Genomic DNA, 16,572 nt, shown 5'->3' on the forward strand with positions numbered 1-16,572 from the left:
CTGAATTTTGACGTTTAAGGTTAATTTATGGTCCTCAGGCCAGATATAAACTTTCGAGCCGAACGAATGGTGGGAACCCTGTGATCTTGCATTCTGGATGACTGTCAGGCCCGTTTAAACCCAATCACTTGATCTTATCGAATCTTTGGCGTGTAAATTCCTCGATCTTGGTCTCCTGGTGTCCGTCCCTTACCTTGGTGATTTTAGAGCATTAAATTCATGCTTTTAATATCCTTTTCAGTCCAAGCTCTTTAAATTCACCTTGCAACAAAAATACGATTAAAATATGACGTTAAGCATTATCATGTTCATAAAATCAGGTAATAATTGGGGTCTAATATACAATATTTGACCCTCAACAATCCATGATAAAAGTTGTGGAAAAAATTCCACACCAGCAGTGGACCTGACACAGCCATCCTCCTTTATCTGGTTTTGGGATTAGCAATAGGAACACTTGTTGGGACTCATGGAAGCACACAGAGTAGAATCAGGCAAAGTAATCGCAATCGCACAAATAAACATAAACAAAAAATAATCCAAAATTTTATGTGAAAAAACCCTTACAAGAAAAAATCATAGCACGAAGCAACGAGTAATGTACTATGAAAGAAATATTACAAGAGATGCATGATCTTACCGATTCGAACAACCCTTCGAATCTCCTTTAAATCCCTAGCTATACCTTTAAACCCTTAAGAACAACTTATAAAGCCCTACTAATTTCCTAATTCCAATTACACTCGATATATATATTATCACAACTAGAATAGGAAACAAATCGTGCACCTATGCAATTCTGTGCGTGTCTTTGATGGGACCTTCGATGGCATCAACATGCATCGAAGATCTGTTGATGACATTGAAACATCCTTTAATGCCATTAAGTAGCACGTCCGAAATTGTCCAGGAATCAACTATGATTTTTCTGAATTTTCTCGAAAGGATCGGGCATCTGTCAATGGCATCAACATTTACTCAATGACATCAGTGATCTGTCGATGACATCGACAGACCATATTATAGAAAGATTTAAGACATTGACAACAATCTCTATCATGTCTTCAATCTTCATTCTCTAATTCTCATTTGTCATCACCACCTATAATTTCCTTTTATCATAGGTTCATCATCGCTTCTCATGCACACTTTGTCCTCATTAAGCCTTTGTCAAGCCTAGAGAAGTTGCATAAAACTTGAACTTCTCTATAGGAACCACCTTTGGTAGCATTTCATCTGGATTCACGCTTGTGTGTATCTTATTAAGAGTCACGTCTCCTTCCTCAAGCAACTATGAGATAAAATGATGACGCACAATAATATATTTAGTGAGTGATAAACAGAGTTCTTTGCCAAATTTTTGTGCATTCACTATCATAACTAACTGTCATGACCTCTTGTTGAAGCCCAAGCTGATTCATCATTCCTCTCAACTAAACACCTTATTTAAATGCTTCTGTCACCGCCATATACTAAGCTTCAGTTGTAGAAAGTGTTACTACAGACTGAATCTTGAACATCCAATTAATCGCTCCACCCGTTAATACAAATGAGTAAATGGAAGTTGACCTTCTATTATCCACATTACCCACGTAATCTGAATCCACGTAGCCTACTAACTTGTCTCCTAATTTTTTAAAAGTCAAGACGTAGTCATGCATATCTTAAATATATCAAAGTAGTCATTTTACTGCTTCCCAGTGTTGCTTGTCAGGGTTTAGACATGTATTTGTTAATCACCCACCGCATGTGAAATATCCGATCTTGTATAAACCATGGCATACATCAAGCTATCAACCATATTCAAATAAGGCATACGAGACATAACCTACTTTTTTCATTTATTTCAGGACGCTGTTTTAAAGAAAGCCTAAAATGAGCCACGTGAGGAACGTTGACCAGTTTGCCTTATCCATCCCATACTTTACCAATACCTTCTCAAGATATTCTGCTTGAGATAACCAAAACTTATTCATCTTCCTGTCTTTGTATGTTAATGTCGAGAACCCTATTTGCAACCCCCAGATCTTTCATCTCGAATGTTCCTAATAAATTAATCTCCAGTATATCGATATACATACTATGACTAGTGATAAGCATGTCATTAACATATATAACCAAGATAATGAACTTCACATTACTTACTGTTTTGTAATAGACACAATGATTATACTCACTCCTAGTAAACCTTACTCATAATGAAACAATCAAATTTCTAGTACTACTGCCTAGGTGAATGTTTCAGGTCATAGAACGACCTCACCAACCTGCAAAACTTGTTCTCTACCCCTTGAATTTTGAAACCTTCTAGTTGCTTCATGTTAATCTGCTCATCTGATCCCCATGTAAGAAAGCAGCCTTCACATCCATCTGTTCCAACTCGAGATTGTAATGGGCAACCAGTGCTAATACGAATCTGATAGATATCTACTTCACCACAAGAGCGAATATCTAAATAAAGTCAACGCCTTCTCTCTGAGAATATCCCTTCGCTATCAACCTTGTCATATACCTGTCATGTTTCTTCTTGAAGATCAACTTGCACTCGATCACTTTATGGCCGATGGAAAGCTCTACCAGCTCCCACATCTCATTCATGTACGGGGAGTTCATCTCATCATGCATTGCTGGTTTCTACTTTTCGGCATCTATATCGTCAAGAGCCTCCTGAAAAGTAGATAGATTTTTCTCATCCATAATGAGGGCAAATGCAACATTCGAGTCATCCCTACATATCATCGATAAACTACGATCCTTTGATGGATTCTTTCTCATATGTGGTTACTCTCTTATACCTTCATCTACGACTCAGTATCAGACTGAGTCTCATCTCTGTCCATATGAATGTCCACAATCGACTTTTCATCCTCCTTGTGTTCATCCTTGTGGAATAAAGATCTTTCCTCGAATTTGACGTTATGACTAAGGATGATTTTCTGTGTGACCAGTTCATATGATATGTACCCTTTCACACCATTACCATAGCCGAAAAAGACATACATTTTAACTCTTTGGTTCAGCTTATCCCTCTCAACTGACAGTACGTGAGAGTAAGCATCACAACTAAATACTCACAGCCTTTGGTAGTCAACCTATAGACCACACTACACTTCCTCTGAAATTTTACAATCTATAGCTATAGAATGGGACTGATTCAAAGCAACAAGCCGTGTTAACGACCTAAGTGTACGTTTCCTTATCCAACACAACATTACTCATCATGTATCAGCCCTCTCCATGAGAGTCTGATTCACCTACTCAGCCAAACCATTCTTCTCTGGTGTGTGGCGCAATATATTGTGCCTCACTATCCCTTTATCCTAACAAAACCGATTGAATTTCCTAAAAGTGAATTCTCAACTATTATATGCCCTCAACACTTTCACCTTTTGCCATGGCTGTTTTTCTACCATCACTTTCCACTTTTTAAAGTTGGTGAAAACTTCAAATTTCTTTTTAATAAAATAAACCCATACATTTTTAGACTAGTCGTTAATAAATGTAACAAAGCATGATGAGCCTCCACCAGAAACTACGAGTGACGGCCCCTATACATCAAAAGGCACATAATCTATAACCCCCTTACAAACATGTTTTCCAAACTTAAAAGATAACCTAACTATTTACCATATATACAATGCTCGCATATATTAAAATCAATGTTTTAAAAAATTGAAATTACGTAGCAGTCAAAAAGTACATTCATGCCCCACTCACTCATGTGGCCCAAGTGCACATGTCACACAATGCATATGTGAAATTTTCTATAGACGATGTAACTCTACCCGATAAAGTACTCATAATCAACCTGCAAAAGTTACTATTCCATTGTACCTTCAATACTACGAGTGCCCCTTTTAAAACTTCGAGGACACAATCGAACCTGATGAATTTGCACCCAAGCGCTTTGAGTTAGGGGTGTACATCGAGTCAAACCGAGTCGAGCTGGCCTCAGCTCCATTCAGCTTGGCCACTAGCTGACCTCAACTCAAACTCGGCTTGGCTCGATCCTTGGGCCTAGCTGGCAAGCTCGGCTCAGTTCGGTCAACAACTCGGACCAGTTCGAGCCGAGTTCGAGCCAAGATCGAGCCGACTTCACTTGTAAAGCATTTCCACAAACACCTGGACTGCACCTTCAAAATCTCACTATTTGTAAAACAGCAGTAATGGTTTTACAGGTATTATATCAAACACCTTCTGAGCAACATAAAAACCAAGAAAAAATGGGTATTTGTTTCATGTACATACCTTCTTTGCCACCAGCCAAACTTCATTAAGTCATTTCATCAAACACTTGGTGAGCAACATCAATATCAAAGTAACCAAGTCACCGAATCGGTTCGATCAGAGTTCGATTCGAGCTGGGTTCGATCCGAGTCAAATCGAGTAGGGGCCAGCTCGAACTCATTTTCAAGCTAAAAAAATCAGCTCAACTTGGCTCGAACTCAGCCTCGAATTGAGTTTTTTCGAGTCGAGTCGAGCGAGCTAACCGAGCTAGGTCGTTCGTGTACACCTCTACTTCGAGTGCACCTAAAGACATCAGACTCTTCCTTAACTTAGGAACGTGTCTCACTTTGGTCAAGATACGCTCCATGCCATCAAATATCTTAATGCATATCGATCCAACACCAACCATATTACAGGTATTGTCATTACCCATAAACACCTAACCACCACTGGTGAACCAACTCTTATGGGAGATCATGTGGTACAAAGCCCCTGTTTTCAAAATCCATTCATCAATGAAATATCCAAATTTTGATGTGGTCATCACATCACTATCACTTGCCTCATCACTGGATTTCGTAGTGTTAACGTCTTTAAAAGAACTCTTTGATTTCTCATTCCTCGACTTAGAATTCTAACCATCATTCTTCATATACTTTGTCATGTCACAATTCCAACACTTCATCTTACCTTTACCATTACCTTTCGATTTGGATCTCGATCATGAAGATCCACTATCCCGCTCAGAATTTCTCTCCCTCATAACCATCGCATTTGTAGAAGTATTCATGTCATCTCGTTTCTTTCTTATCGTCTTTGGGACTGAAGTGCTAAGACAATGGTCATGTTCTCTAGTTTCGTCCATGTATCTGCTACAGTTTTCTCTCTCATAACATTATAAAGGACCTCATCCGTTAGACACAACTGGATTAAGATATTGGTTTTTTATATAACTTGTTCCATTCTTCTTATTTCATGGTTTATAATCATTTCCAAGGAGTGCATCTTCCAATCTTTGCTGAACTAGGATGCGATTCATCTTAACTTTCCATATTTTAAAATTATTTTTATCAAAGTACTTCTCTATATCGAACTTCATGTTAGATGTCATTGATAACTTGCTTTCAGATTCGAGCCGCTTCCCAATGTTAGCTCTAATACCACAGAGAAGAATTAGGCAAACTAATCGCAATCGCACAAACAAACCGAAAAAAAAAATCCGAAATTTTACGTGAAAAAAAACCATGGCACAAAGCAATGAGTAATGCATTATGAAAGAAATATTACAAGAGATAGATCATCTTATTGATTCAAACAACCCCTCGAATCTCCTTTGAATCCCTAGCTATGCCCTTGAACCCTTAAGAACAACTTAGAAAGCCCTAATCATTCCCTAATCCCAATTATACCCGATATATATATATATATAATCACACTGGAACAGGAAACAAATCATGCGCTTACGCAATTTTGTGTGCATCTTCGGTGGGACCTTCGATGGCATTGACATGCATTGAAGACCTGTCAATAATATTGAAGCATCCTTCGATGTCATTGAGTAGCACCTCCAAAACTGTTCAGCAATCAGCTAGGATTTTTTCAGATTTTCTCGATGGAATCGAGCATCTGTCGATGGCATCGACATTTGTTCAATGACATCGAGTGGTCAGTTGATGACACCAACATATCCTGTTATAGAAAGATTCAAGACATTGACAACAAACACAAGACTCACACACACGTTGGTTTTCATCTTCATTGTCTCCATTGCAAAATATTTGATGGTTGTTAAACTTATGGAGTACATTGTAGTTCATTAAATCATTATCATCATTGCCGACAGCTGCATCACGATCATGATCATGGCCATCATCGTCACTACCAACAACCACATCATCATCATCATCAACAAAAACAACAACAACATCATGGTCAAGCTACTTGCCTATATGTCAGAAGCTCCTACATAACTTACATGTACTGCATGGACCTTAAGTTGCCGATAGATGAAGGCAAGGAACCTGTTAAATAGTTTCCATCCAATGCCCTGCAAATATAGGCCAAACTTTGTAATTAGTGCAGTAGTAATCTGCAAACATTGAAGCAGCAGTCATCTAAGGAGCAAGGATGGGCCATGATCACGTGACCCAATTTTCCATCAGGTACCCACCATAGATGGGCTTTGATCCCAAAATCACATGGACCAGACCATCCAATCTTTGCAAAATGGAGGAATTTAACTTTTTGAACCATAGGTTTAAAGACCTCAAATCCAACGGTAAGTTCACTGTACTTTTGGCCTGCAGCTAAAATGCAGTAAACCCACCTGATGGATGCTTCTGATCACCTTCTGTTTTGTCATATGTACATGCCCACACTTCTTCTCTTTGGAAAAGTTTTAGTAAATAAGATGAGGATTAAGAAGAGAGATTTTTCTCAGAAATAATGAGTAGGATTTTTCTCAGATTAAGATGGACAGACGGCTTGGATCGCACACTCATGTGCCACATTGGCAAACATCAGGTAGCATGTGAATGAGATGCATTGTACACTTGCGTGGGCTTAGCAAAGGTCATATATTAGATATTTTATATAGCCTGTGCACAGTATATTTATTTTTTGGGGCCTGAAAGTAGACCCAAGCATACACACACAAAATTAATTGAAGCCCATCTGCCCACTAATAGCTGGGCCCAACTACCAAATGGGCCACTGGTTAAGATGGGCTCAAACCCACGACCTCACTGCTGAAAAACACCTTATTAACCATTGAGCTATGGGCTTCAAACCGGGCCAGTCCTAATTTTAACTCTCAATGTGACCAAAATACCCCATGCATAAGAGGAAGGTTATTTTGGCCCTGAAACGGGTGTTTTGTGGAAGGGTTTTTTTTGATAACCTGACTTCATATGATGTTTGATACACAGGCACTTACAAATGGTACACGAGGCATATATCAACTCAAACTAAACCAACAAAAAATCAGATTGGTTGAACAATGCTGACCTTATATTCATGGATACTTATTAAAATAATACTGTGGATGTTTTCATTTTTAACCATCCAATAAACGTCCACCAATCTAATAGTCAGATAAAAACAATAAACATTTTGCAATTTCTAAGTGCCTGGGTATCATCCATCATACTCTGCTAGCGAATCAAAGTTTTTGTGGAAATCACAAATTAGAGCAGAGAAACCCATACAGGTAGTTGAGGTGAGTCAGATTCCCGATGGTTTCCGGAATGTGACCTGTTACATTCTGCATAACGACTCTCCTGAAGGGCAAAACAAACAGAAATAAATGAATTTATACAAGGGCATATCTTAACATGTGCATGCAAGCTTGGGGACTTAAATCTCCTCTTTATATAAGCCGAGACAAAGAGGCCAGTGATGGGCCCATGAATAGCTTAAACCTAATACCGTGGGCCCCTCCTGGAGAGTGAAAAAAAATGAATTATTCATCCATTTTCTGCTCAGGGATCGACCACCTGTCAATGGATTGTTCAAAGAAAAAGAGCAAAGGTCCACATTCAATGCCACCACGGTTGGTAGAAATTTTAGGCTTTGGCATCAATAAGAAGCAGGGCCACTGGATGAATAGTCCAAATTAGTGTGTTATCAATGGGTTGGACATGTGCTGAGCAACTGTCTACCAGAGACTTAGGCCCTGTTTGTTAACGCTGAATTTTTGCACTTAACGCGGAATGGGGAAAATATTCCATGTGTAGTGGTGTTTGTTAATGCATCATTAACGCCGAAGAAGGAAAGCGCTAAGAGGTTTTTCACTGAATTCTTTCCGTGATATTAGTCTGGCTTAATGGTGAATGCGGAATGGGCTGAGTGATTTTTTCATTAAACAAAAAAATTTGCTTCCAAAATTACCCCTTCCCAAGTTACTACGGCAATTTTTTCTCTTTAAATTGTCTGTGGAATACAAAATCAACTTTTAACCAATGAAACTTTACTATGCCCCCATCATTATGCATGTGTTTCATCCATTCCATTCATCTATTTTTAAAGATCATTTTAGAGATTGATACCAAAAATGAGAGGAATATAAATCTCCAGTGGACCATACCACGGGAAAACAATAGTGATTGGATATCCACCATTAAAATTCTCCTAAGGCCCAGTGTACTGTTTATTTGACATCCAATCTGTTGATTAGGTCATATAGACCTAGATGAATGGAAAAAACAAAGATCAGCTTAATCCAAAATTTTTATGGCTCCCAAAAAGTTTTTAATGGCCGACGTTCATTCAAGACTGTTTTCATGTAATGTGGTCCACTTGAGATTGGGATATACCTCATTGTTGGTCTCATACCATAAAATGATCTATAAATATAGATGGGCGGCATGGATGAAACACACATCATGGTGGGGCCCACATAGCACCGACCATCAGCCATTGGCTGATGGCAGGGGATTAACCAATCTGTTTCCGCGGATGCGGATTGGATACTGACAGGTTGAGTAGCGACTTGCCACCAAAGTTACATCACCAAGTTATGTGGGGCCCATCATGATGTATGTTTTGTAGCCATGCTATACATCCATTTGGAAATATAATTTTGGGTAAAGATCCAAAGAATGAGTAAAATCCAAAGCTCCAGTGGACCTCACCACAGGAAACAGTGGGGAGAGTGTAGCTCACACCAGCTATATAGCTGTTGTATTGATGTCAGCAAGTTCTATGGGTCCCATCATGAGGTATGTGTTATATTCAAACCATCCTCCATTTGGCAAGCTCATATTAAAGCTTGAGAGCGACGGAAGATTGAACATCTACCATTAAAACCCTTTTTGAGGTCACAGAAGTTTTAGATTAATATGATTATTTTTTTCGGTTTGGATAGCATATAAATATAAGATGGGCTTATTTGAAGGTTTTGTTGTTACTGGTGTTCAATCCTATAAAATCTTCCCGCTAAGAGGAATTGAGGACCTTATGATGATTTTTAGTTTTTTATTAAGTATTTTAGTTTATTTCAATTAAATATAATGATTTTATTTTCATTTCATAAAAAATAATTTCTTTATAATGCAAAACATTTCCAAATGAGAGATAGGGACAAATGTGTCAAATTAACATATTTTAGACATTTAAAATGTTTGTTAACAAACAGTTTGTTTAAGATTCAGTACTTAATTTTTAGACTTCAGCCATAATTATCAAACAAGTTTTTTTTTTTTTTTTTTTTTTTACTTCAGATTTCAGATTCAGGCTTCAGATTTCAGATTTGGTCTTTAGACTTCAGATTTAACAAACGGGGCTAACTTAATTTGAACTTTTCACTCCTGAGGCCTACTACTAGCCCACGGCACTGACTCTTCAGTCCAAACAGCAATATGGACCTCGATTGTGTCACGGCCCACCTAGATGGGTCATGATCCAATGAAGGGCCCCTCATGTGATGCATCAGAACATGTTTCAGAGTTTTAGGCCCATTGATTAGGCAGGAGACACTATAAACATGACATGTACCAAATATCTGGGTCATCAACTGAGATACCTTGAATTTGAATCACTGCACTTTCTTCTGTTTAACTGCCCATTTTTTCTCGTACAAGTTTAACCTCCTAATCAACAGACCAATATTATTTTCAATCCATGGCATGTTCAGTGTACCCTACCTAATATATGGTCCAAATTTGGGACAGCTGTATTGTCCACCCAAATAGTTGAAATATGTTTCACCCCTTCAAATAAGCACTGCTCATTGAATCACAACCTTTATCAATTGAAATACGTTTCACCCCTCATTGTTTAAGACCAAAGCCCAAAACGTCATGAGTGGTCCTTGAAACCAATGTATTCCAAATTGGTTACATAATGGCCATAATGGTAACTGTCATAACCGTTACACGTTATGGGGTTGAAACGGCCGTAACGTGTGCCGTTACAGAAAAACAGGCCATGATGGCCCCGTTAACGGCTCTGTAACCAACCGTAACAGGTCAAGTAGCAATTTTTTTTAAAAAAAATAAAAAACGACCATAATGATTTATATGGGGGCTGTAACGGCCATTGTGGCCCATATCATAACGGTAATGATGGTGGCCGTTACAGCCACCGTTATCATTTTGAAACACCTTGCTTGAAACCACCCAACAGATCCCAGCCCATTGATAGCCCAAGTTTATATCTTGAAACCAGATAAGTTGCGGGCCCATTAATATCATTCCCCTTGAAGCAAAATCAAATATTCATACGTGTGTTAGGTGTGTATCAATGGATAGTGCACATGATAGAACACATACAGTCTCGTTATGCGACAGGTGGATCCATTGTTGAAAGTGCATAGGCATTCGATCCCAAGGTTCACATTGCCGATTCCCTTAAGGGCAACCCCGCTGCACAGTTCCCCACTTATATTCCAATCAGATGTTGCAGAAATGTTCCACTGCTGAAATATGGAGTGTAGAGTAGCCGCTGCACCATCCAAAGCAAAGCAAACATTTTAAGAGTCAACGGTTAGGATTGATGGTCGGTCATGATACGATCATACAAGTATGCATCAATGATCAGTGGTACAAACACTACTGAATCATGAAAAAAGATTCAATAGAAGAGAAACGTATCCACCACCTATTTCCGTCAAATAATATGTGGAGCAACTCCTTGTATAGCAGTTAAGGCAAGATATGTAGATGAACTTACTCATTTAGTTTCCATTAAAATAAGGTTTACACAATGGAAAACTACAGAGAGTGTTTTATGTTGATTTTGGTGCTCCCTTGGGACACCATATCTTTGTATCTTCTATTACTAATAAAAGAGATGAGGAGGCCATTTTCTCCCTAATACATTAATTTCTCATGATTCATTTTTTTACAACATGATATTAAAACTAGGATTTTCTACACAACCTTAGTTTTTGAGTTTTCCATCTCCTTTCTTGTGGGGGATCCTTACTGTTGCTTGGGTGGTAGACTCTAAGGAGTTTCAACACCCGAACAAGGGTTCGAATATCCACAGGTGGTGAAATTCCACTAGCGTGAGTGTGTGGGGTGTGTGTGTGCGTGTGTTAAAATAAAAAAAATAAAAAAATAAAAAAAATCTCCTTTCTTGTGGGCCATAGAAGTTTTGGATCAAGCTTATATTTGTGTTTTCCGTTCATCCATATCTACAAGATCATATGAACAGGTTGGAACACCCCGATCCATAACTCAAGTGGTAGACTAAGTGAAAGATACCTCGTTTCAACACTGAGGTCTTAGTATCGATTCCCTAGTGGGGGTGGCTAATAGTGAAGTGTGAACTGACAATGGGTGTAGTAACAAGCTAACAAAAAATAAATAAATAAATAAAAATGAACAGGTTGGATGACAAATAAACATCACTGTGGGGCCTATCAAGGTTTCAAGGGTGGAAATCATTATCCCCATTGTTTATTGTGGTATAATCCACTTGATCTTTGGATATGCTTCGATTTTGGGCTCGACCCCTTGAATTAGATGGAAAAACGGATGGACGGCATGGATAGACTCCATACATTCAAGGTGGGCCCAACTCAGTTTACTTAGTACGATAAGAGTGTACTGAGTAATCCAATTTCCACATCTTGCTAGAGTTCTTGGTCAAATTTCATGTGGGGCTCAGTGAATTTCATGTGAAACTTGGTTAATATCATGTTAGGCTCAATCAATTTCATGTGAAGCTTTGTCAATTTCATGTGAGGCTCGGTTAATTTCTTGTGAGGCTTGGTTAATTTCATTTGAAGCTTGGTCAATTTCATGTTAGGCTCGGTCAATTTCATGTGAATCTTAGTCATGTTAGGCTCGGTGAATTTTATGTGAAACTCGGTCAATTTCATGTGAGGGTCGGTCCATTTCAAATGAGGCTCGATTAATTTCATGTTAGGCTCGATCAATTTCACGTGAGGCTCGGTGAATTTCTTGTGTGGCTTGGTGAATTTCATGTGAAGCTCAGTCAATTTCATGTTAGGCTCGGTCAATTTCATGTGAAGCAATGAATTTCATGTGAGGCTTTGTCAATTTCATGTTAGGCTTGGTGAATTCATGTTAAGTTCGGTTAATTTCATGTGAGGCTCGGTCAATTTCATGTTAAGCTCGGTGAATTTCATGTGAAACTTAATCAATTTCATATGAAGCTCGGTCAATTTCATGTGAAGCTTGGTCAATTTCACGAAGCCGGAGTACATCCATTACAGTCATTAGTCTTATTCAATCACTAAGGCCAGAACACCCATAGAGGCCCCATGCTCGTGTCCTTTGGTCCGCCTGGGTTTGTCTCTTCCAATTCATTACATACGAAGTACTCGATCAAGTTTGAGTTGAGAAGAATGCCAGAGCATCCCGATCTTGTTTCTAGTAGCAAGACTCGCTACTGAAGTGACATCACCAAGTTATGTGGGTCCTGGCATGATGTATTTTTTGTATCCACATCGTCCATCCATTTAGAGAGATCATTCTAGAGCATTAGCCAAAGAATAAGTTAGATTCAAAGCTTAAATGGACCCCACCACAAAAAAAAAAAAAAATAGTAGAGAGAGTGATGCCCACCTTTGAAACCTTTCCAAGTGATCTCTCCAAATGGATGGATGGTGTGGATACAAAACATACATCATGGTGGGACCCACATAACTTGGTGAAGTCACTTGAGTAGCGAGTCTCGCTACTCAGCGTGTTAATAGCTATTCCATGCCCGGTGGCTGGTGGTCAGTGCTTTATGGGCCCACCGTGATGTATATGTTTCATCCATTCCCTTTATCCATTTTTACAAATAATTTTAGTGCTTAATCCCAAAAATAAAAGGGATATAACTCTTAGGTGGACCACACCACAGGAAAATAATAGTGATTGGATATTCAGCATTAAAATCCTCCTAAGGTCCACTGTATTGTTTATTTGACATCCAATCCATTGATTAGGTCATATACACCCATATGAAGGGGGAAAAAAAAAAAAAAAAAAACAAAGATCAAAGATCAAATTGATCCAAAACTTTTATGGCCCCAAAAAGTTTTTAATGGTCAACATTCATTCAACAATGTTTCATGTTTCTTGTAATGTGGTCCACATGAGATTGGGATATACCTCGTTTTGGGTCTCATACCATAAAATGATCTAGAAAAATAGATGAACAGCATGGATGAAACACATACATCATGGTGGGGCCACGGAGCACCAACCACCAACCATTGGATGATGGCGGGAGAGTAGCCAATCCGTTTTGAGTTGGATGGGCAGCAATACGGGGTCAATTTTTTGGACAATAGGGTTGGAAGGGTATTTTGGTTCTAGCGTCATATTTGTATAGCATTGGTTTAGTTGGGTAAAGTAAAGTTTGAATGGTTTTCAAAAGCTGAAAGGTAAAAAGGTGAGATATACATTAGGAAAAATCTCTTGAGTTAATTAGTATACTTTTAAGGTACTGCGTAAACTTTGCTAATCCACTGTAAATGTACAAGTTTATTTATGCAACTTATCCATTTTTTCCGCTCATTTTAGAGTTAGAGCCAAAGATTGTAGAATATGCAAAGCTCAAGTGAACCACAACACGGGAAACAGTCGGAATGATGATTTTCCACCGTTGAAACCTCTCTAGGGTGCATGGTTATGTTTATTTCTCATCCAACTTGTTCATAAAATCGCATAAACATGGTGAATGGAAAAACAAACATTATCCTGATCCAAAACTTCTATGACCCTCAACATTGTTTCAACAGCAGATGTTACATTCACACTTTTTCTTGTGGTGAGGTCAGCGCTTTGGATATGTTTCATTTTTACAGTCAAGAACTAAAATTATTCAGTCAAATGGACGGACGGAGCGGATAAAATGATATAGTTAATCGAGGTGGTGTATCACACACAAGCTATCTAGCTGGTGTATTAACGTCAGCAAGATCTGTAGGTCCTCAATGAGGTATATATTATATCCAACCTGTCCATCCATTTGGCTAGCTCATCATAAGGCTTGAGCCAAAAAGTAATACAGATGTAAAGATCAAGTGGGCCACACTGCAAAAAGTAGTAAGGGATTCAACGTCTACCATTGAAACTCTTCTGGGGTCACAGAAGCTTTGGATCAGTATGATATTTATTTTTACTCTTCATCCAGGCCCTTACGACCTTATGAAAAGATTGGATGGAAAATAAATGTTATGGTGGGCCCTACAAATGTTTTAACCGTGAACATCATTATCCCGCTTCTATTTGTGGTGGGGTCTAGTTGAGCTTTAGATGTGATTCAATTTTTGGATCCTGGTCCAGAATGATCTCAAAAATGGATGAATGGTGTGGATATAATAAATACATCATTTTGGGGCCATGAAACTTTGATCTCCTTAGAACCGTTCGTACAACTCGGAGATCGAGGAGCGTAAGGGCTCGTCTTCGTGGAAACGGATTGGCTACTCCCCCTGCCACTAGCCTGGTGGCTGATGTTCGGTGCTCCATGGGCCCCACTATGATGTATGTGTTTCATCTACATCGTTCATCCATTTTTACGGATCATTTTAGTACTTGATCCCAAAAATGAGATGTATATAAATCTCAGGTGGACCACACCACAAGGAAAACAATAGTGACTGGATATCCACCATTAAAATCCTCATCGGGCCCATTGTACTTTTTATTTGACATGCAATTTGTTGATTAGGTCATACAGACCTAGACAAAGGGAAGAAAAACAAGGATCAGCTTGATTCAAAACTTATATGGCATCCAAAAAGTTTTAAATGATCCACGTTCAATCAACACTGTTTCCTATAATGTGATCCACTTGAGATTGGCATATACCTCATTTTTAGTCTCGTAGCATAAAATGATCTATTAAAATAGATGGACGGCCTGGATAAAACAAATAAATCATGGTGGGCCCACATGACACCGACAATTAGCCATTGGTGGGAGGGGGAGTAACCAATCCGTTTCCCGTCTTCGCACGACAGGTACCCACACCAGTTTTATCGCTGGTGCGTGGTACACCAGCCAATCCGCTTCCTCGAATGTTTGATAAAAAAAAAAAAAAAAAAGGAAAAAAAGTACTTTTACTGAATAAACAAAAATTGAAATTTCTAAAGAGACGATTCGCCTGCGCATACGTACGTTCATGAATCACTGCCCAACCATGACCGGAGGTGATACAAAAGCATATACACCAAAAGTTCAGTATATATTCTCTTCACGCCCTCTCTCTCTCTCTCTCTCTCTCTCTCTCTCTCCAAGCACCCAAAAATGATAATTCTCTCCTTCTTAGATAATAAAATGCAAAAAATAATAATTTAAAAATCAATATCTCACATGCTTTCAACTGTTTTGAAAGAAAACCAACCAAATTGTTATATAGAAAGACGAACAAGTTCTACTTTTATTGTATATAAATAAAATTCCAATTTCCCTTTTTTTTTTCCTTAAAAAAGAGTATTTACGATTTCATACATAAATACACATACAAATGCATGCATCTAAAGGTACATACATACCTTCAGATGGATCTGTAGTCTGAGCTGTGGATCGCTCTACCGAACGCAAGAGGTGTATGCACCAAAAGCAAAAGGCAAGTATTGTATAGCGTGGAGATTTTGGCATCGACTTCATATCTTCCTATCAAAATCTACTGCCAAACCTAAATGCTTGTAGTATTGTTTTTTGTTTTGGTTTCTGGACCGTCACAGAAGAACGGAGATGAGTCTATTTAAATAGAAAACGCTTCCTTGACCACGCCTCGACGCGCTTTGCTTGGTGACCACACGGGTTCTCGTTATGTATGTGTTTTGACTGCATCGGCAGTCTCGTTTTTGTTTTTCTAGTTAATTTTTTGTTTTTGATTTTTCTAGTTAATGATGTTTACTTGCTCCCATCTATTTATAAGGTCACGTAGGCCCAGATGAAGGGAAAACACGAATATCAGCTTTAACTAAAACTTTTGTGGACCTCGAAAAGTTTCAACATACAGTAGGCGTTCATCCTGTGATGTGGTCCACTTAAGCATTAAATAAGCTACCAAAATGGATGAACAGCTTGAATAAAACACATACATCAAGGTCAACCCCATAGAGCTTGGTGTAATCCGCGTCCATGGGCAGAGGCCCATGTCATAGAACTTTGCTAAGCACTCATGGGTGTGGAATAAAGGTGGTGCGACGCACCACATATCTGCCATCATGGCGCAAGAGGTCTGAGATCCAATCCATCAATCAGAATGCCACCGATGTGTTAATGTCTCAGCCCAATAATCAGGTTGATCTCTCGTCAGGTGGGCGATAGTAAAAATATATACAACTCCGTGAAACTTGGTTGTGTTTCTCTGGCAATGGATTTGTTTCCATTTATTTGAACCCACATGTTAAATATGTTGTATCTTAAT

General features: G+C 38.7%; 1 protein-coding gene across 5 annotated transcripts in view; it reads right to left on the minus strand.

Annotated features, from left to right (window-relative positions):
* LOC131220891 (probable LRR receptor-like serine/threonine-protein kinase At1g56130) overlaps nucleotides 1-15,893 on the minus strand; it is a 33,771-nt gene extending 17,878 nt beyond the window's left edge. For 2 of the 5 annotated variants that reach the window (XM_058215791.1, XM_058215787.1), the window contains exons 1-4: nucleotides 15,689-15,890; nucleotides 10,497-10,668; nucleotides 7,434-7,505; nucleotides 6,203-6,274 (exon numbers count right to left, since the gene is read on the minus strand). In XM_058215791.1, coding sequence (XP_058071774.1) covers nucleotides 6,203-6,274; nucleotides 7,434-7,505; nucleotides 10,497-10,668; nucleotides 15,689-15,803 — 431 coding nt within the window. In that variant the 5' untranslated portion in view covers nucleotides 15,804-15,890. Of the gene's footprint in view, nucleotides 1-6,202; nucleotides 6,275-7,433; nucleotides 7,506-10,480; nucleotides 10,669-15,688 lie in introns of all 5 variants that reach the window. The other 3 variants (XM_058215793.1, XM_058215792.1, XM_058215788.1) reach the window with 3 other exon arrangements.
* Between the last annotated feature and the right edge of the window lie 679 nt (nucleotides 15,894-16,572).

The sequence above is a fragment of the Magnolia sinica genome, chromosome 12 (assembly GCF_029962835.1).
Source record: "Magnolia sinica isolate HGM2019 chromosome 12, MsV1, whole genome shotgun sequence".
NCBI classification, from domain to species: Eukaryota; Viridiplantae; Streptophyta; class Magnoliopsida; order Magnoliales; family Magnoliaceae; genus Magnolia; species Magnolia sinica.